Genomic DNA, 22,845 nt, shown 5'->3' with positions numbered 1-22,845 from the left:
TGTGGTGATAGGACATATCTGTTTAACATCTGGAAATAATGCTAGTGTATGACCCTTATCTGGTTGTCTGAACTGTACTTTTAATACATTGCACACAGAAAGCAGTTTCATATGACTTGCAGAATAAACTGTCATACCAATCATGTTTCTGTTTAAGATACCAGTCAAACGTAATACATTTACATAATTCCCGACTGTCAGCTTGCCCTAATAAGGTTTTACATTTGCTAATAAGTTGTTTATACAACTTCTGTAGTCTATCTAAAATTGACACGTTAAAAATAATAATGTGTTTACTATCCTTTTTACTAGCCTGTTTACTGGCATCCATACTGTCATATAACATGAAATATTTTCTTACCAAAGTCCAGAGACAGTTGGCCGTGCTGCTTACTGTAGATGGCTTGAAAACGTTTGTAGTTACTTGAAAAGCTGATGAAATGAAGCTGGCAGTTGCAGGTTCGAATCTGAGACTTCACCAACCTGGAGAATTTATGGCACTGCTTACTTCCTGCATGGCAGTCCTACTCTGGATTCAGATGTCTGAGGAACTGTACTGCTGCAAATTGTAAAAATTGAAGTGCTCCTATTCCAGACTTAATCACATACATAAATATTAGTTACTGCACTTTTACTGAAGTGACCTTGTACAAGGCACAGGTATCACTCCCCCTGGGTTCGAATACAGGCAAGGCTCACACTGAAAAGTTATAGCAAATAGAAATGTATGCATCTAACCGACTATAGTTTCCTATATATATTATAGCAAATAGAAGTGTATATGCATCTATCTAGAAAACAGAAGTGTATATGCATCTAACTAGCAAAAAGAAGTATACATGCACTATTATTTTTACTCTCTCTCTATATATATATATATATATGTATATGTATATATATATATATATATATATATATATATATATATATACACACACATATATATTCTATTAAACAGAAATATATATATCTAAATATATATCTAACAATTGTTACAGCTGCTTTTAAATAGTTGGTGATTTGTTATTGATATGTAGAAATCTGCTGGGCTAAAATGCATGGATCCTATTTTCACAAAATCTCCCAAAGGATAGATATTTTCTCATCCTGCAGCACTTCAATGTCATTGTGAGATTTGACATTTCTGAAGCCAATAATCAGTTCTCTATGGTAAACACATGCCCTGTAACTATATTTTCTCTATTGATTTCAGCTGAAGACTGACATTTCTATTTTTTTTTTTGCGAAAGGATACAATAATACATTTGCTCTGACTTCTGTCTTATGAAGTGATTACAGTAAATCATTTAGCAACACACCTCTCAACTGTACAGATTTTCACAGACTATCCAGATTTTTGGCCTCATATTTTTGGTCGGTTTCTCATAAAATTGTGTTTTTTATTGGCAGATTATTGGCAAATTATTGAGGGGGTTAAATCAGAAAATAATGACAAATATTTGAGTTTCAGACTTTATACCCTTCAGAAAATACATGCCAATGTAAAACCTGTTATTATATTAATTTCTAAGTGTGTAAGAGCAATATTTGAAATGTGTCCTTATTTGTTGGGCCTTTGTCCCCCCCATTATTGATGGCTTTATCCAGATTTCTTGCTCTAAGAGGTTGACAGGTATGTTTAGCAACATTGCTAGAGCTTTACTGTGGTGTGTATGTGTGTGTGTGTGTGTGTGTGTGTGTGTGTGTGTGTGTAAAGGGTAGGTAGCATACCCCTCAACTGTCCAGGTTTTTGCAGAATGTCCAGAATTTTGCCCCATATTTTTCTGTTCCTCATAAAAAAAGAATTGAAGTTGCTAAATAATGACAGACATTTCAGTTTTACACTTCATATCCTTTAGAAAAATGCCTACTAACACAAATCCTGTTATTCTAGACATTTTCTAAGTTCATGAGAGCAATATTTATAACCTGTCCCCATTTATTTTAGGCTTTGTCCAGATTTCTTACACTAAGAGTTTGAGGTACGTGTGAGAGAGTGAAATGCCCTAGTGAGGATTAACAAGTGGATACTAATTTTCTTAGGCTCAAACCCTGTACCTTAGCTACAGGAAATAAGAGCCTGAATCCTCCACCCCAACTACCAAGCTGCATTTTTAAAGGAACTGAGTTTCAGGTGCATTTTTCAAGGAATTTAGTTTCAAGTACATTTTCAATTAATTGTGAGCTTCGAAGGAAAAGATTACTGCTGCTCATGCTAAGTCTGTTTGCAATGTGCAACTGTTTTGTTTAGCAAATGGTATCACTATTGTGGTTTAGAACTTTAAAGCAGTGTTAGTAGCACAACAGGTAGCATAGTTGTATCTTGTTGCAGAAGACTGTGGGTTCTACTCCCATATCATATAGGTGGATTGCTCCTACTATGTTGTATTTTAAGGCAGTGGGGTGCTGCAGTCCTGAGTATGTTCTCCTTTGGATGAGATGCCTAGTAACTATATGATTTCAGTTTGCCATCCATTCCCTATTGCAATATTTCCAGCTTACCATTTTTTCATGTAACATAGGCAATCAGTTCTTCAAGAGTAGCATGCACTGATTTGTAGATGAAACACTGAAATATAAAGTTGTTTGCTAGCAGCAACCTTTTCATTAGTTACATATCTCTTTAATGTGGAATTATTCAGATGACTTTTAATTATGTAAAAATTGTGCATATTGACTGATATTAGTGGATTCTAATGACAGAAGTTTGAGTGGTCTTTTATGACTGAAATGTTCTGAATTGGGCAGTTTTGTCATTATTGGTTCATACATTTTGTTTCATTGCTTACTGGAAAAATATTCAAAACTATTCATTTAACACATGCTTTAACAAGCGGTGCTGTATTATACAAGATATATAATTTAATTATTATGTATTATAATTTAATACAATCAGGAAGGTGAATCAAAGAATGTTTACATGACCCTAAAAATGTGTGTAAGGGGCCTATGATTTGAAAAAAACCCAAAGGTAAATTTAATCTGCCACTGGCCATATGCATTTTCTTTGAATGCAGGTTTCAATGCTGTTTCAGTGAATGTGAGTTTCAAAGGCAGAGAAGTTGTAAAGCTAAGTCTGTTTTCATTGTGAGACTGTATTGCTTTGTTTAGCAAATGTCTATCAGTGTTTGTGTTATAAAATTCTAAATAAATGTTTTTAATTAAATCCAAATATATGTAGTCATTGTAGAAATAAAGCAAAAAACAGTATGCATAATGAGAGTTTTAAATAGTGTTTATGGCAACTGGGGAGAAATGGAGAAATAGCCAAGTAATGGGACACTGGAATGGCTGCGTGTGTGTGTGCGTGTGTTGGGGGGGGTTACCAAAATGACATGCATTTTGCTTTCACGTACATGTCCAGAATTTTTGACATGAAAGGCTGGCAACCCTAGTGAACATGTTTATATTGGAAACTGCTGATTGTGAAAGTTTTAGTAATGGGGTTCTAGAAACAGTATGTGGAGGAAGAAGAAAAAACATACCTGTGTCTCTCTGGATCAGTATTTAAAGCATATGCAATTGGTGTTCAGTGAAAGTCTGAATGCAAATTTGTTTTGATTTAGACAGGGACTTGCTAAAGTGAATATCCTTTAAGAATTTATTCAAGTAGTTGCTAGGGTGATTAGGAATTAATTCATATTACCATGGTGAGTGTTACTTGCTATTTTCTTTATAAGATGGGCACCTATGAAGTGCAGATTTCTGTGACGAGTGCTAGCTTATGATTTGAGACTTTTTAGAGTTTTGTGGAAGCAGTGGAAAGCAAACTGGTGCAGAAAGGAGCCATAATTATCTGTGAAGGATACCCACTGGCAATTTATGAAGCAATGGTACACACAGAAATGACACAGAATGACTGATAACTTGTTAGATATGTTTTTATATTTTTGTTTTACTGCTATTGGAGAGGCCTTTGAGAACAATGTTCTTATTTAAGAGCTTGGGGAAAAATAAGGAAGTAATAAGTTTGTCCCTTGAGTTTTGGAGAAAGAACTCTGACTTGATACAAGTATACTTGTATCTATTTTCATTTTTTAATGGTGGAGTATATGAGTAAATCATGTGATAGGCACTAATCTAGAGTGATCCTACATATTTAATGGAGATGATTTTAGTGGAAATCCCATTTTGTATTGTTTGAGAGGATTCCCATGTTGTTTAAGGAATAGTGATTACAAGAGAACAGTACTCATTTGGTTTTGTTGAGGATAAGAATGAGACTGTAGTTGCTTAGATGTTGTGCATGCTTGTAGTAACCTTCCTAAAGCTTGGATTGTGCATGCAGCAAGAATTTATTTCTGTAGAGGAGGGCTATATCAACTGTATATCACCAATAGTTATATTCAATGAGATGGGAGAAACTTAATATATAGACTGAATAAGGTTAATCCAGGACTGACATCTGAAGGACACACACACGGTTGTAGAAACTGGCCGGGAATCAGCCAAGAAGACAACTGTTAAAACCCCTGCCATTAAGACAGTTATGGCTGATTATACCACATACCTTGGAAAATAGAGGAACAGGAATAACTTTCTCATTGTTAAGACCTTTGCGCAGAGAATCTGTGACCAACAGAATGCAAGTATTGACAGTTAGCTTAGCATAACCCAAGTTGGCCCCTAATAAATTAAATTGTTAGATTCAGTAAAGTGAAAAATTTCTAGTTTCCTTTATGTTCAAGGGTCTTCACAAGGGAGTTAAGAATAGCTATATTTCTGTAGTTACTGATTTCAATTGTGGAGTGGTAAGAAAGCTTCTTTGCAAAAGTGGCATAGTTTACTTTCTGTAAAGCTCCCATGTATTAAGAGCTGCAGATGGATAAAAAGTGAGAGGGATGGAAAACTAATGAACTTCAGGAGATTAGATGAGGCCTAAGGGGACCTTGATTCTTTGACTTTGAATAGTATTTTATGTAAGTGGGAGACTGATCCAGTTAGATGTTTACTATAGGTCTTATCAAGGTATTTGGCATTTTGTGTACTGGAGGATCAAAAAGGTTATGTGATGTCTTGGGTGTACACGACTGTACATATATGGTGCTGTGATTGCACTGTCAGACTATACAGAACCTGAGGTTTTTATGGGAGTATTGTAAGATTGTACAGTTTGTTGTGTCATGTGTACTGCAGGGCTGTAAAGGCTCTGTGATGTTACGTGTGAACTGTAGGAATGTACATGTGTATACACTAGATACATACAGGCCCTGTGATTTTGTATGTACTATAGGACTGTACAGGGTCATTGGTGTTAAGTGTGTACTGTAGGACAGTATAGGATCTGTAGTGTTGTGTCTCAACTGTAGGACTGTGTGCTATGCATGTATTGTGGCACTATTCATGATCTGTGGTATGTGTATACTGAAGCAATGTACATTGCCTGGGTGTTATGCTAGTACTATAGGTCTATATTGCATCTCTGGTACTGTGTGTGTACTATAGGATTGTATAGACTGTGTTAGGTTTTGTGCATATTGTAGGACTGTACAGGACCTGTGCTGTTATGCATGCACTGTCAGACAGTATGGGGTCTGTGTTGTTGTGTGGGTACTGTCAGACAGTATGGCATTTTTTTTTTCTGTGGGTACTGTTAGTATGGGGTCTGGGCTGTTGAGTGGATACTGTCAGATAGTATGGGTCTGGGTTGTTGTGAGGGTACTGTCAGATGGTATGAGGTCTGGGTTGTTGTATGGGTGTCGTCAGACAGTAGAGGGTCTGAGTTGTTATGTGGGTACTGTCAGACAGTATGGGGTCTGGGTTGTTGTGTGGGTACTATCAGACAGTATGGGGGTCTGTGTTTTTCTGTGGGTACTGTCAGACAGTATGGGGTCTGAGCTGTTGAATGGATACTGTCAGACAGTATGGGGTCAAGGTTGTTATGTGTGTAATGTCAGACAGTATGAGTCTGGGTTATTGTGAGGGTACTGTCAAACAGTACAGGGTCTGGGTTGTTGTGTGGGTACTGTCAGACAGTTTGGGGTCTGGGTTGTTGTGTGAGTACTGTCAGATAGTATGGGGTCTGGGTTTTTGTGTGAGTACTATCAGACAGCATGGGATCTGGGTTGTTGTGTGGGTACTGTCTGACAGTACGGGGTCTGTGTTGTGTGGGTACTGTTAGACAGTATAGGGTCTGTAGTGTTGTATGGGTACTGTCAGGCAGTATAGGATCTGTGTTGTTTTGTGGGAACTGTCAGACAGTATGGGGTCTGTGTTTTGTGGGTACTGTCAGACAGTATGGGGTCTGAGATGTTGAATGGATACTGTTAGACAGTATGGGGTCTAGCTTGTTATGTGGGTAATGTCAGTATGGGTCTGGGTTGTTGTCAGGGTACTGTCAGACAGTACAGAGTCTGGGTTGTTGTGTGGGTATTGTCAGACAGTATGGGGTCTGATATGTTGAATGGATACTGTCAGACAATATGAGATCTAGGTTGTTATGTGGGTAATGCCAGGCAGTATGGGTATGGGTTGTTGTCAGGGTACTGTCAGACAGTACAGGGTCTGAGTTGTTGTGTGGGTATTGTCAGACAGTATGGGGTCTGGGTTGTTGTGTGAGTACTATCAGACAGTATGGGGCCTGGGATGTTGTGTGGGTACTGTCTGACAGTATGGGGTCTGTATTGTGTGGGTACTGTTGGGCAGTATAGGGTCTGTGGTGTTGTGTGGGTACTGTCAGACAGTATAGGGTCTGTGTTGTGTGAGTACTGTCATACAGTATGGGGTCTGTGTTGTGTGGGTATTGTCAGACAGCATAGGGTCTGTAGGGCTGTATGAGTACTGTCGGACAGTATAGGGTCTGTGCTGTTGTGTGGGTACTGTCAGACAGTATGCCATCTGTGGTGTTAAGTTGGTACTGTCAGACAGTATAGGTTGTGTCTGGTTTTAGGCATACTGTAAGACTGTGCAGGGCCTATGGGATGTACAGACTCAGTGGGGTTATGTTGCATTGTTATATAGACTCTGTGGTGTGGTGTGGGTATTGTCAGACAGTATGGGGTCTAGGTTGTTATGTGGGTACTGTCAGACAGTATGGGATCTGGGTTGTTGTGTGAGTACTGTCAGACCGTATGTGGTCTGGGTACTGTCAGACAGTATCTCACCTAATTTCCAGTTTTTATCAATTATGCCTTGATCCTCAGTTGACAATCATAAAACAATAGTGATCCCGAGTAAAGGGGTTTCATCAAAACTATACAAAGATTAGAAAAAAAAGGGTGTTACACACATTTTTTAAATGTTTTAATGAGCAGGTTAGTCCCACTAGGCCTGTGGCCTTGTTTGAGTAAAGATCTGTGGTGGGATTCATACTATCTTGTGCCCAGGGCAGTAGGAAATGCCATTACATATTTTAATAAGTACCATTGGCTCTTTTGGAGCCACCTGAGCTACCATCAACTTTACTGTTTAAGGACTGTGTCCATATTTGACGTGCAATCTGATCTTATATCACCAGCTCTCCTTAGCCCATAAAATCCTGTACAAACCTACTAACACCCCTATACTCACCTCCCTTATCACTTCTTACTGCAACCTCAAAAGCCTACGTTCTTCTAACAAACTTCTTATATCACCTTGCAAATCCAATAACTTGGCAGGCAAATCCTTGTTCTTAAACACAATAGGTAAAGCCTGGAACTCTCTTCCTGACAATCTCACTGCTAACTCTTCTCTTCCCTGTTTCAAATCCCAACTCAGAACTCACCTCAAAACTCACTGGCTCTGCCCCTGCACTAACCGTGACTAGCTTTCAATTTGCTACTAGTACTTTCAATTCTCCTTCATACAAATCTTATACTAAAAATTTTCTACTGTCATGCATAAATTGTATACTCTTAGTCTGTGATTAATTTCTAATTGTTGCTTCTGTAAGAACATGCTAATGCTAATACTATTTTATATATATATATATATATATATATATATATATATATATATATATATATATATATATATATATTTCAATGAACTAATTTTGTAAATTCTGATATTAATGTTTGTATTTGGAGCTTTTCTCCCTGGGCCCCTGCTGAAAATGGACATATATCCAGCTGGACCAGCCCGGTAAACAAATGTAAAATAAAAAAAAAAAAAAACAGTTTGGCCTATAACTCAAAAGATAGCCTTGGTATCCTACATACTGTAAATAATGCATCAAACAATAAGTCAGATGACATGCACACAATTCTGATGGCAAACTTTTTATTTTTCCACACCTTATCATAACAGGATACATTTTTAAAGCTTTATGCTTGCTTACAATGCCAGAAATCTAAAATATAAACCTAGAAAAGGGATAACTGTAAATATTCTTGCACTTTTTAATTAAATACATTTGGGTGCACCTCATTTAGCATATTATTGTTGCATAAAAATATTGTTATATAAAATACATTCATTTGCTAGTTACATGCACATTAATACAGTTTTTTCCAGCTAACTGAAAAGTTGTTTACTAAGGGAGCTAAATGAGAGGGTTGGTACGTATGCCAGGCTATAGGATAACAGACTAATGCTCGTGGGCCTCACTGCCAACCCATCTCTTCCAAGAAAAGCTGCAGCACCATACCTCTCAACTTCATACAGTAAGAAATCTGGACAAAGCCAAAAATAATTATGGAGGGGGACAAAGGTCCAAAAATAGGGACAATATTTAAATATCATAGGATCATAAGAAGTTACTAGGCTAATGGACCTAGGGTGCTTACAAGCCTAGCCAAGTTCTTACCCTTATTTCCACGATCAGCACCTATTAACCCTGTTCAAGAGGGACACAGGTGGAACCCCCAGGGTGAATTTACGGTCACCCATCCAATCGTCCAGATTGCATGTGAAGAGGGTCAATGAGGTACTCTGATATAAAGTGGAAGTTGGTTCCAAAGGTGTGGTAATCTCTGGGGGACAAATCTGTCCCTCCAGCAGGTTTTATTAATGTCACATACCAGGTTAAAGTCTTTAGAGCCAGTAACTTGTGTAACATTTGACTTACGGATATGCAGCATTTCCAATAAAGCAGGGTCAGAGATTGCCTTGTATGCAAGGCAGAGATAACCTTTGAGTAGTCTATATGAAACAGAATAAAGTGACAGTGATTTCAGATGAACTATATAGGACAGATGCTGAAGACCTTGAAATTTTCTTGTGAGGAACCTTTGTGGTTTCTCGAGTTGCTGCAGGTGCTTGGAAAAGTACATATCAAAAGGGGTGCTGTACTCAATTATTGGCCTGATAAGGGAAGAGTACAGGGAGGTTATAACTTTTTTTCTGGAGGCAATAACCTTACTTATGATATGAGCAATATAGAATTCCCTTCTTACCACTATGGAGACATGGTAGTCAAAGGTAAGGTCGCTGTCAACCTGTGTGCCCAGGCCTGTCACCACTGAGTGTGTACTTAAGGTGTTGTTATTGATGTGGTAGTTAGCAGGAACATCACTTTTACCAAAAGGAAATATAATACATTTTTTTGCATTGAGTTTAAGGCCATGACTTTGGCACCAATCATTTGTTTGTGTAAGACCCTCTTGTAGGATGTTGACATTATTTGGAGACTCTATGACTGCTCCCAGTTTGCAGTCATCACCAAACTTTGTCAGACATAGACCTTTAGTTTTTCCTTGTATTTCAGAGAAATAGATACCAAACAGGACTGATCCCTGTAGAACATCACTGGTTACAGGTCTGCTGTTGGAGGTGGATTCCCCTATTTTGACTATATGTGTTCTATCAGTGAGCCAGTTAGTAACCCATCTAACGATATAAGCATTGATGCCTATTTGGGTGAGATTGTCAATTATGCCTGAGTTGGGGGTAGTGTCAAATGCCTTGGCTAAGTCCAGGTAGGCTGTATGCACAGATTTCTCCTCATCCAGGGCCTTGGTGACTGTCTCGAAGAATTCCACCAGGTTTAACAGGCATGATCTCCATTTGACATATCCAAACTGAGTGGGGTCAAGTGTTTGGAGATTAACTATATATTTGTTGATAAGTTCTATGATGATTTGCTCCATAGCCTTGCAGATAAGGCTAGTCAGGCTAACAGGTCGATAGTTCCCAAGGTCAGTGGAAGCACCACCTTTGAGCAAGGGAATAACGGTGGCTGTTTTCCATTCAGCTGGTATGAAGCCGGTGCTTATACTATGACTGAAAAGAGTACACAATTATGTTGCTAATTCATGTTGGAGCCCATGTAGGATGCAGCCTGGGATGTTATCAGATCCCATAGATGCTGTGTTTTTGGCCTTAGAGAGGGCATTTACGACCTGCTCTTTAGAGATACAAGATAGGGGACAGGTGGTAGGGATGTCATGGAGTACATGTAGGAGAGACAGGGGAGTGAAGTTTTCAAGAACCTGTTGGCCAACAGATTAGCTATGTCCACAGGCTCAGTATATGTGGTATCATTAACTACCAGTTCATCACAGATCTGGGCCTTTCCTTTTGGGTTATGGATGTACCTATAGAATGCCTTGTGATTGTCCTTTATTGAGGAAGCTAATTTGGACTTGTAGTTTGCTTTGGAGGACTTCACAAGAAGTCTTATTTGCTTGTTTAAGTTGAGGAGAGAGTGTTTCCAGTTTAGGAGGGCTCAATCCTTCTTACTCTTAGCAATTTCTTCGTCTTATTGTAAAGCCTGTTAATGGCAGTTGTCCAAGAGGTAGGTTTGCTCTTCCTTGAGGAGATTGTTTTGGTCCTATCACTTATGGCTGAGTCAGTACAGTTATAAAGGTGTTTGTATACAGCATTGGTGTAGGGCTCGGCATAGTTGCCAGTTCCATCTGAGGGAGGAGGTGCAGTGAAGCTATTTATACTATCCCATACCATAAGAGGTTATAATCTGCTTTGGAGAAGTTTCTTAGTTTAGTTGCTCCTGAAGTGGAGGTCAGGTGTGATGATTTGTGGTCAGATCTCACCAGGGAGGACCTCACAGTGGGGGTGCTACAGTAGTCCCCCATATTGGGAAGCACCAGATCCAGGATGTTGGTACCCCTTGTGAGCTCTTACAAACTTAGAAAGTTGATAGAATAGCAGATATTACAGTAACATGGATTTTCTGAAGGCTATGAAGTTTGAAACTGAAATGTGTATCATTATTTTCTGACTTCAATCTGCAATGACTTGCCAATGATTTGCCAGAAAACCAAAAGTTTATGAGGAACATGAGGCAAAAATCTGGGCATTCTGTGAAAATATGGACATATATTGAGATATATGTGCAGCACCATCAATAGTAGGATAATAGGATCATAGAAGGCTATCGACCCAGAGGTAATTTCTTCCTAGTGTAATACCATAGAAATGTTAGTTAATACCCAAGATTGCATTTAGTAATGACTGCCCATGTCAAGGCGAGTTGTGGGTGCTATTCCTGATAAGAATTTACAATGCCCCATTCACTTGTCCAGGTTCCTTTTGAAAAGTGTCATAGAGGTGCTCTGTTTCACATGAATAGACAGCCTATTCCAAAGATGCGACAGTTGCTGGGACATAAATCTGTCCCTCCAGCATGTCCTATTCAAGATGCAGGCTATATTTAGATCCCTAGAATGAGTGGCCCTAGTCCCATTTGGTTTACGGATATGCAGCAAGTTCATTAGGTTTGGGTCTGAGATTGCTCTGTAAGCCAGGCATACGTCTCCCCTAAGAAGTCTATATGACACAGAGTAAAGAACAGGGACTTTAGTCTGTCTGTGTATGGGACATGCTGGAGTCGCTTGATCTTCTTTGTTAGAACCCTCTGAGTTTCCTCCAATTGCTGTTTGTGCTTTGTACAGTACATGCCGAATGGGGTGTTATATTTAATTATGGGCCGGATTAGTGCCAAGTATAGATGGGTTATAACCTCCTTTGCTCTCAAGGTGATGCCTTTACTAATCAAGTGTGCTACATAGAAAGTCTTCCTTACTACAGTAGACACATGGTGGTCGAAGTTAAGGTCGCGGTCAACTTGTGAACCCAAGGCCCTTAACACTTTGTGGGTACTTAGGTTAATGCTGTTGATATGACAGTGTGAAGGGACACTGTTTGTGCTGAAGGGAATGATGATGCATTTCTTTGCACTCAGTTTGAGACCATGACTAAGACACCAGTTGTTGATCTGTGTAAGGCCCTCCTGGAGTATATTGACATAATTTGGGGATTCAATAATTGCACCCATTTTGCAGTTGTCTGCAAACTTGGCCAGCCATAACCCCCTTAGTTTTGACCTGAACTATATACCAAACAGTAGGGGGCCCAGCACTGATCCCTGTGGCACCCCACTGTGTAACAGGTCTGCTGACTGATGTGGAGTCGCCCACTTTGATAGTGTGTTTCTGATTTGTGAGGCAATTGGCAACCCATCTTACAACAAAGGGTTTAGATTCAGTTTGCTAAGTTTATCTGTAATGCCTGTGTGGGATAATGTCAAAATCCCTTGCCAGGTTGACATATGCTGTGTGGACAGATTTGCCCTCATCAATGGCCCTGGTCACATTTTCGAAAAAAGTCCACAAGACCTAACAGGCAGGATCTGCCCTTGATGAAGCTGAAGTTGCTAGGCTTGTAAATGCCCTCGGGCAGATAGCCTAGTATGAACCTATGAACCTGAGTTGGGCAGGATCCAGGCTTTGGAGGTTGCCTATGTCTTTATGAGGTCCATAATGATATGTTCCATGACCTTCTAGATGAGGCTGGTGAGACTTATGGGTCTGAAATTCCCCGGGTCTGTTGCTAGGCCACCTTTGTGAAGGGAAATAAGTGTTGCTGTTCTCCATTCCACAGGAACAAAGCCTGTGGTTAGACTATGACTGAAAAGGGTACATAATGGTGATGCTAGTTCATGTTTTAGCCTGTTTAGAAGACAGCCTGGGATGCCTTCTGGTTCCACAGAGGCTGTGTTTTTTTTTGCCTTGGACAAGGCTTTGATGATCTGCTCTTCAGATATGTAGGGTGGGGGAATTTGGGGCAAGGTTTGTGATAGATTTGGAGGGGATAGGTGGTGACATTTTCACCAAACCTCTCCAGTAACAGGTTTGCTATCTCTGTGGGGTCAGTGTGTGTCATACCATTGGTTTCTAGTTCTGCACATGCTTGGGTCCTACTTTTTATGCTAGGTATGTAGCTGTAAAAGGCCTTATGGTTATCCTTGGTAGTGCTAGCTAAGTTTTTCTCAGAGGCCTTTAGAGGATTTGACAGGTTGTCTTATATGCCTGTTGAGGCTGAGGAGGGTGCTTTTCAATTGTTGGGATCTTGCCTTTGTTTTCATGGACAGCAACTTTTTGCATTTATTGTGAAGTTTGCTGTTGCTGGATGTCCACCATGGTGGCTTGTTTTTACTTGGGAGCTCTGGCCTTGATTCTTTCTCGTACAGCGGAGTCTATACACTTAATCAAGTGAGTGTACATGGCTTTAGTGTAAGCTTTGGTGTAGTTACTACTTCCAGCTGGGGGTGGAGCATGGAATGCATTTATACCTTCACCTAGCAGGGTATAATTTGCCTTGGTGAAATTTTTTAGTCTAATTTCGGCCTTTGTGAGTTCTGGTGTTAGTGTCAGCTCAAAGATGACTGATTTATGTTCACTAATGAGGGTCCAACAGTTGTGGTAGTGCATCCGTTTGACATGTTAGTGAGGGCCAGATCTAGTATGCTTGTTCCTCTTGTCGGGGTATGAACAATTTGTTCCAGTCAAGGAACTTTTGCACTCGTGGATTAGAGTTAGCGTAGGTTTCCCTGTTGAAGGTAGGATAATTGAAATCCCTCATAACCAGAGTGTTTGGTAATATTTGGATTGTCTCCAGTTTGGTCAAGTAGGCTTCATGCACGTCATGACCCATGGGAGGGATCTATAACTGGCTATGACTTGAATGGGCATCTTACCCACTGGAATGTGAACTTGGAGTAACTCCATGGAGTTGTCCAGTCTATGTAGATGGGAGGTGAATTTATCTCTAATATAGATAGAAACACCACCTCCTTTGGTTCTGGCACGTTCATTTTGTGGTCTGAAGGTGTGGAAGGCATTGTAGCCCTGCAAGGCCAGGGTATTCTCTGTGGCTTTGAACCAGGTTTCTGTGACTGCACAGACATCTACATCTTCCAGTGACAGAATAGCTTCCAGGGTGTGCAGTTTTTAGCTTAAGCTCCCTAGTGTTGGCAGCAGGACCCTTATTTTGTTGATTGGCAAATTTCACATAGGTAAGTTTGATTTCAAGACCTTGCCTAAAAAAAGGCACTATGGGGAGGCAAGAGCCTTTGCCAGCAGCCAAAAACCTAGAGCTGCCAGGTGCAAATCCTCTCTGACAAAACAGTGAGGTTTATCGACCATGACTTCCCAGGCTGACAGATACTGAATCCCCTTTGAATGACACCAAGAACTAGGCCAATTATTGAAATCAGTCTTCTTCTTTTGGCTGCTCCCATTAGGGGTTACCACAGCGGATCATCTGTTTCCATTTCTTCCTGTCCTCTGCATCTTGCTCTGTCACACCATCCACCTGCATGTCCTCTCTCACCACATCCATAAACCTTATGTTAGGCCTTCCTTTTTTCCTCTTACCTGGCAGCTCCATCCTTAGCATCCTTCTCCCAATATACCCAGCATCCCTCCTCAGCACATGTCCAAATCAATGCAATCTCACCTCTCTGGCTTTGTCTCCAAACCTTCCAACCTGAGCTGACCCTCTAATATACTCATTTCTAATCATGTCCATCCTCATCACACCCAATGCAAATCTTAAACATGTTTAACTCTGCCACCTCCAGCTCTGACTCCTGTCTTTTCGTCAGTGCCACTGTCTCCAAACCATATAACACTGCATATCTCATTACCATCTTGTAGACCTTCCTTTTCACTCTTACTGGTACCTGTCTGCCACAAATCACTCCTGAAACTCTTCTCCACCACCAACTCCATCCTGCCTGCACTTTCTTCTTCACCTCTCTTCCACACACCATTACTTTGAACTCTTGATCCCAAGTATCTAAACTCATCCACCTTCGCCAACTCTACTCCCTGCATCCCCCCCTTATTTGCACACATATATTCTGTCTTCATTCCTCTCCTCTCTCTCACAGGTCTCCTCAACCTGTTCTCTACTCTCACTACAAATCACAATATCATCTACAAACATTATAGTCCACGAGGACTCCTGTTTGATCTCGTCTGTCAACCTTGCCATCACCATTGCAAATAAGAAAGGACTCACAGCTGATCCTTGATGTAATCCCACTTCCACCTTGAACGCATCCATCACGCCTACCGTAGGCCTCACAACTGTCACACTGCCCTCATACATATCCTGTACCACTCTTATATAATTCTCTGCCACTTCCGACTTCCTCATATAATACCACAACCCCTCTCTAGGCATCCTGTCATATGCTTTCTCTAAGTCCACAAAGACACAATGTAATTCCTTCTGATCTTATCTGTACTTCTCATCAACACACTCAGAGCAAACATCACATCTGTAGTGTTCTTTCCTGGCATGAAACTGTACTGCTGCTCACTAATCATCACCTCCCTTCTTAACCTAGCTTCCACTACTCTTTCCCATAATTTCATGCTGTGGCTGATCAATTTTATCCCTCTGTAGTTACTACAGCTCTGCACATCACACATATTCTTAGAAATCAGTACCAATACACTTCTTCTTCACTCCTCAGGCATCCTTTTCTCATTCTCTTCATTCATCATTTCAAAGTACTCTTTCCATCTGCTCAACACACATCCTTCGCTTGTATGTTTCTCTCATTATCCTTTATCACGCTAACCTGCTGAACATCTTTCCTAGCTTGGTTCCTTTGTGTAGCCAGTCAGTACAGGTTCTTTTCTCCCTCCTTAGTATCCAGCCTTTCATACAACTCGCCATAAGCCTTATCCTTAGCCTTCCCCACCTCTCTTCACCATAAGCCTCATCTCCTTGTACTCCTGTCTACTTTCTTCATCTCTATGAGAACCCTACTTCTTCTTTGCCAATCTTTTCTTCTGTATACTCTCCTGTACTTCCTCATTCCAGCACCAGGTTTCCTTGTCCTCCTCCCTCTATCCAGATGTCACTCCAAGTACCTTTCTAGCTGTCGCATTTACCATCTCTACTGCGGTGGTGGTGCTGCGGTAGTGTTGTCGCCTCACAGTTAGACGTTGCCCGTTCGATTCTCAGTTAGAGCGTCTTCTGTGTGGCGACATGCGTGAATGGGCGTTCCTTCGTTGAAGGTTGTGCGTTAGGCCCGGCAAGCCAGCGCGTAAAACTCTACTGCCAATCATTAGCGGACCGGAGTTCCGCTGTGGCAACCCCTAACCGGGAAAAGCTGAAAGACACAAACTGTGGCTGCCCAACTATCTGGTAACTCTACCTGATAACTCTTCACTGCTACGCAGTGCCTGTCTTAACTCTTCCCTGAACTCCACCTTACAGTTATCCTTTTTCAACTTCTACCATTTTATCCTTAGCACTGCCATTACTCTTCTCCTCTTCTTGATCGTCAACATCATCCTGCAGACCACTATCCTATGCTGCCTAACTACGCTTTCCCGTTACCACTTTGCAGTCTCCAGTGTCCATACTGGCCCTCCTGCCTAGGATATAACCCACCTACGTGCATCTTCCCCCACCCCCACTCTTGTATGTCATCCTACGCTCCTTCCTCTTCTTAATACTATTCACCGCAGCCATGTCCATCCTTTAAACAAAATCCATTACCATCTGACCTTCTGCATTCCTCTTCTTGAAATCAATCATTTTTTGTTTACATTGTGTCATCATTCTAAGCGGGGGTAGTCTGCTGCACAAGGCAGTCCTGGAACTTACTGTATATATTTTTTGTTCTCTGTGTGAAATTTATAACAATTATTTAAAAACCTCACGATTTAGCTAATAATGTACAATTACAGCGTTGCCCACAGGAGCTGAAGAAAGTGTCAGCCCACTGTGCAATTGTTACTATATTTCTTATTTGTAATTAACGCTCACAAAACTACTTGACTTTTTAAGGTACCTAAAAAAAACAAAGAATAAAAAAGATTTTTTAAAAATAGTCACTGATATAGTCAAACCAATATGTGACCAACTACCTCAGTCGGGAAGAGCTACCCCTTCGATTTCTCCGCCCCTTGACGTCATCAGTAACGTCGCCGGGGTCCTTTCTGCCATGGGAATCTACGACCTTAAAGCCTGACAGGAGTGTGTTTTTCTTTTTTAAACAACAACCTCTTCACTGCAAAGAAAAGAAAAGAATGTGAGGTCATAACACGTTCTGAACTTAAGTGCCTGTTAAAGAAAGTAACTTATATGAAACTTTCACGGTAGAGTATTTGACATCCTAACTTGGTACAAGTGATTTAAGGAAACATGTCACTGGGGGAATATGAGAGGCACTGCGACTCAATCAATTCTGATTTTGGAAGTGAATCAGGTCGAAGTGGCACAGGTTCTAATTCTGGGGCAAGTTTTGGAATGGAGCAGGAGAAGCTTCATTACATTCCTATCCGTGTGCTTGGAAGTGGAGCCTTTGGTGAAGCCACCTTGTACAGAAGAACAGAGGTGAGTGGTCCTAGATTGTCATGTTAGTGGTAGTTTAAGCAAATGTGTGGTGCTGTTGGGGAGTTACACCGTAGATCAAATGCATTATTTGCTGTATTCCAATTGTATTATTTTCCATATATTGTTTACAGTTACTTATTACACGTGCGAGTTTAGTAGATCACGTATTTGTATACTGGGTCTGGTTCGGTTGAACTTTGCTTTTGACAAAGTACCTGACGCATAGGAAACTGGCACAGAGTTACAGATAATGCTTTTATTAATCTCTGGATGTTTGGTAGACTTGTGTCGTTAGACTTATTAATTAACTTTATTGAACTTTAGCTTATTGATGTTGTTTCAATGTTCTATGTTTAATGGGATCCAGATGGGGTAATGGGTTCATATGTCCGATTGTCAGCCCTGTGATTTACCGGCCTTAAAGAAGCTTGACTGCAGTAACTCTGTGTTACTTTTGGATACACGTCATTAGAGCACAGCAACGTCCATGTCTAGTATTATCAGTGAGAGCAATACAGTAGCAGTACCAGAAAACATAAACATAAAATCCACCACTGAGGAAAGGAAGGGCAAAAACTTTTATTTAACTGATATAGTGAGTTGTCTTGCACCCTCCCTATTGTCTTATTACAGTATACTAACTCCATTGTCGCACATTGCTTTAACAAAGGGAAAAGACCACCAAAGTGGGAAAAAATCTTTCTTTTTGTCTACAGCATTTTATTGCAGGTAGCAGTGTAATTGAAATTGTATGTGCAGTTTAAAGAACAGATTAGGCTTTAGATGTCAATAGCAGTGCAAAAATGGATCATGTTGTCAGAATAAAATTTGGGCTGTGGGTTGGTATAATGGGCAAGGTATTTACCTTACAATCATAAGGTGCAGGATCTGATTGTCATCTTTCAAAGGGAATTTGGCTAGGCTTAAAATGGCCCACAAAGGCAACTAGCCTAGTATGAGTTTATGAACCTATATTGCTTGAGGAGTCCACTATTCATAACAACAAGCTGTCATGCTGGCACGGATGTGCAGGAACACAGACCTGCAAATACAAAGTAGCCCATACATTGTGCACAACTTGACCATGCAAACACACACACATTTTTAATGCAGAAGCAAGCCCCCCCCCCCCCCCACACACACACCCACTATGGGCACAGTGTCACACAAGCACATTCCTCTTTCATCGCAGCCACCTCTGACATCTTTCACAAACTACAAGCAAGTCACTCTTACATAATTCTCCCCATCATTGCATTCTTCCAGTCAGATATGCATTGTCATAACCACACATTGCTGATCACACAAACACCATCAGAACACTATTTTGCTGACAAGACGCACAGTCATATGTACAGTCTTATGCCCATTCAGTTCAGTAAGCATACATTAATCCCATACTCCCAGACACATTGTCTTGTTTATCACTGATGCTAACTACATCACCCTGTCACATACTCCTAGACACAGCATTTTATGTCACTCACTTCAACCCCAAAACCCTTTCACAACACACACAACATGCTTCCAGTAATTCACTGCAGTGTGCAACACCAGTCATGTACACATACAGAGTACTTCCGACACACCCATACACAAACTCACTCCACATAGTTAACTACTGCTGCACACACAACCTGCTTTTCTTACTGCAAACACAAACACCCACACGACACCATACATTAACACAGAAAAGTTACTGACACACTCCTAGACCATTCCACTTATTTGCAAAATACTTACCATGCACATGCCCTCCAGCATGTTTCCTGCACACACTTGGCACTGCAGTAGACCTAACTCCTCTCTTACTTAGTAAGAAACATTTACTATGTAAGAGCTGTAGATCTGCTATAGTAATAACCAAAGCATGCACACTGTTGGCAAGGTATTTATACTTATCCAATGTATGTGTTCATTGAGGGTGGCACCTGATGAAGTAGAACTGACAAAAGTGGCTATTATGGCTGCAGCAGTAACCGTGACATCCTCAAGAATACAGCAGACAATTTTTTCTTGCTGTCTTACACCCATACCCACAGCAGCACTCTGCACCACCATGGACTACATTTATCAAATGTTACTTCTATATATAGTGGAAATGGTAACAATAGTTGCTGCTGAAAGTAGTTTGGTTAAACTGGCTGCAGTCAGGCTTTGTTGTCCTAATATTTCCTAATTTGTGTGAATGTTACATATAACATATATACATGTACTTATGCATTGGGTGAATTATTAATACAAATGTATCAGATGTCGAAAGAGCAACTGGAGGCAGGATATATAAACACATGTTTATTTTCATAAGTTAAAAATTAAAATTAATATATCACTTGGCACTGAGTCTCAAAAAAGGGACCTTTAGGTTGCTTTCATTCAGTTCTCACAGTTCACACAGCTCTGCCAGCATACAGACTGTTTTCAAAACATAAGTCCAAGGCTTTAGGCCTCTCTGTGCCTCTCTTATAGCCTGTAAGAAGGTACTTCACACTAGACACATTTCATAGGCTAGTATGGCATCTTGCATTCTTCACTTCCAAGATTTTTTTTTTGTGGTAATTCTCCATGTGAAGAACTAGTTTGTTGGTTTCAGTCAACCTCATTATAAACACCCTTGCATGGTAGTTTAAACCTTCTTAGCTAGTTAATTGGGGTGAGAATGTTTACAGTCACTACTTTGTAGATGACAGGCAACAGTCACTTATAGGTAGCCTTTAAGAAACAGAATATACTGATGCACCTGAAGCCTTTCTGAACAGTCCAAATTTTTCCAACCTTCTTTTTACCTTGTAAAGAAGTGCCTCACGTTGTTCAGTGGTTAGAAAACATTTTGTGCACTGTCAAATAAGTGAAAGATAAATTGGTACAATGGTAGACGTTGCTTTGAAATTAGGCTATGGAGTAAACCTTTCTGACTTTAGTACATACACACTGGTCAAAATTTAGATTGTGGTGTACAGTATCCTTATGTCTTTAATGATGATGTAAAGTTTAATTATTTGAGCATTTATATTTTTTCTGCCAAATCTCATAATAACGTATTTGCTGATATTACAGGTATGGCCATTGTGACTGTCTCCATTTTTATGTATAGGATGCTAGTCGGGGTGATGGGTCTAAAATTGATCTGAAGTGACCCCCTAACTTACTATCCTGTCTGCATTTGTTTTTAAACTGTCTTATATGATGTGATGAGAAATTTTGTTTAATAGTAACTTGGACATGGAGATGTTCCATATCATTAACCTAACAAGCCTAGAGATGATATATTTTGCTTTACATATATAGACACTGCTGCTTTTAGTGCCTTTGTCTAGTGCAGCGAGCTTAAACACAAGTTAGGTGATGAAACCCTGCACTGATGGGGTGTTTACAATGGTTTTGAACCAGGTCTCTGTGACAATGCATGTATTGATACATTCCAGGGTAAACAATGCCTGTAGTGAGTGAAGTTTTTTGCTGAGGCTTCTAGCATTGAGTAGCAGTACTTTTATGTTATACGCATTCTGTTTTGTTATGCTGGAAGCTTTAGGAGACTGAGATTGTCTAAAAGGGCACTATGGAGGGGAGAAGTTGTAGCCAATATATTTGAAAGTTTTGTGGAGATATGTGCAGACCTTGCCTGGCAAAGGAGTTAAGATTGTCTATCATCTCCCCTAGGTTGATATATACTGGACCTGCCTTGAATGACACCAGAAGCTAGTCCCATTGTTGAAGTCAGTAGTCTTTTTTGTTTGTATTGCAGCATTATTTGTGGTGGTTGTAAAATGCTGATGTAGGCTAGGTTCGTACATGCCTCGGTCACACATTACGAGAGCTCCATCATGTGTCTCTCTTTATATAGTCTAGGGAGGTATGTCTGAAATTGTTTATTCCATGTTTACTATGATCTTGTCATGTGTGTACTTGTGGTACTGTGGTAGGGACAGCCAGCTGCCTGTGAATCTGAACGGCACTTGCCTGGATTTGGACTGTTGCATAGTGTTAAAACTACTTCAACATTATGCCGACATTGAAATCCTGGACAGTGATCCATGAGAAGTGAAGATTCTTTTCTTGTAATGAAATTCTTTTAAATTACCTAAACATGGCTACAGCTGCAGTGTGAAATCCTGATGACTCTTGTGAAGGGAAGCCAAAATATTTCCCCAGTAATAAGCCTGAGATGTTCTTCGTGTTTCACTGTTGCAGTCCTTACATTTGGGTAATCTGCTGGCAGGTTGCCCTCACTCGGCCTGATTAACAAAGTCTTGGGTCCTGCATTGGTTGCTGTCCCTTCTTCCATGAAGTCAGGTCATCAGGGGTATAAAACATGCAGCCGATGCCATTACACCAGTCTTTCTTGCTGCACGGTGCCTGAAGCAGAAGCAGTTCGCAAGTGCCGGTCGGCCGACTCCTGAAATTTTTGTTTTCGAGTTTCAGAACCGAATGTCTTCAACTAAAAGCTAAGTACCCCGTTGGGGAAACTTTTTCTTGCCCCTTACCGATGTCAGTAAAAGTTAATAATTGTATTACTTGTGGGAAGCAAATACCAGGCTCTGATCACAATGTGCCTTGCTGTCGGTTTTGTGCTAAATTTAATCACCGCACTATTAAACGTCAGTATATTTTTGCTTCTAAATATTTTGGCTCGAGATTTAATTACCCAGAAATGTCATCTGCTAGCAATCTGACTATCGGAATACCTACAAAACCGCAAAGAAAAAGAGACAGACCGTCGAGGTCCAAAACTGACGAAGCTTCTCCTAAGCCAGTCGCTGGTTTGCCGGTACTCAGTGAGGTGCTTTCGCAGCCCCTGATACCCGCTACTTTTGATTCACAGGCCTCTACTGAGACCCATTACGGAGTCTGGCATGCCGCGAGATACTTAAGTATTGAACCCGCGGATGTCTCTACCTTAGATGGGTCCGGAGCCGCTGAGCAGGCACCGGGTTCTGAGGGTGTTTTCAGACCTAAAGATTTGTATATTAAACTGACGCCATCTTCAAAATTAAGGCCAAAAACTACTTCTATGTCTAAAAAACCGACGCTTGGGCCACGTGTACAGGCCCCAATGCCTAAAAAACAAATGAGCAAAATGGCTGAGGATTTAATTACCTTGATCAGGGGTACCCATCCCCCTCCTGCTAAGAGGCCTAGGCAAGGCACTGATTATGAATCTTCAGATCAGGTTTCTGTTTCTTCTGATTCCTCTTCTGATCAGGAATTATCTATTCCCATTTATGATGCAGAAGATTCCATCCCTTCTGCTTCTCCTCCTGAGGATTTTTCTTTTGGAGAAACTTTGCATATCTTAAGGGAACACTTTCACTGGGAGAGTCA

At 40.5% G+C, this 22,845-nt stretch overlaps 1 protein-coding gene across 1 annotated transcript in view; it reads left to right on the top strand.

Annotated features, from left to right (window-relative positions):
* The first annotated feature begins 17,102 nt into the window (after positions 1-17,102).
* NEK9 (NIMA related kinase 9) overlaps positions 17,103-22,845 on the top strand; it is a 1,697,515-nt gene continuing 1,691,772 nt past the window's right edge. The window contains exon 1 of the mRNA XM_044073912.1: positions 17,103-17,523. Within this exon, the coding sequence (XP_043929847.1) occupies positions 17,332-17,523 (192 nt within the window). The 5' untranslated portion in view covers positions 17,103-17,331. The remainder of the gene's footprint in view (positions 17,524-22,845) is intronic.

The sequence above is a fragment of the Protopterus annectens genome, chromosome 6.part0 (assembly GCF_019279795.1).
Source record: "Protopterus annectens isolate FY-2018-M chromosome 6.part0, PAN1.0, whole genome shotgun sequence".
Taxonomy (NCBI): Eukaryota; Metazoa; Chordata; order Ceratodontiformes; family Protopteridae; genus Protopterus; species Protopterus annectens.
Note: the sequence above shows the minus strand (reverse complement) of the source record. Positions and strands in the feature narration are given on the sequence as shown.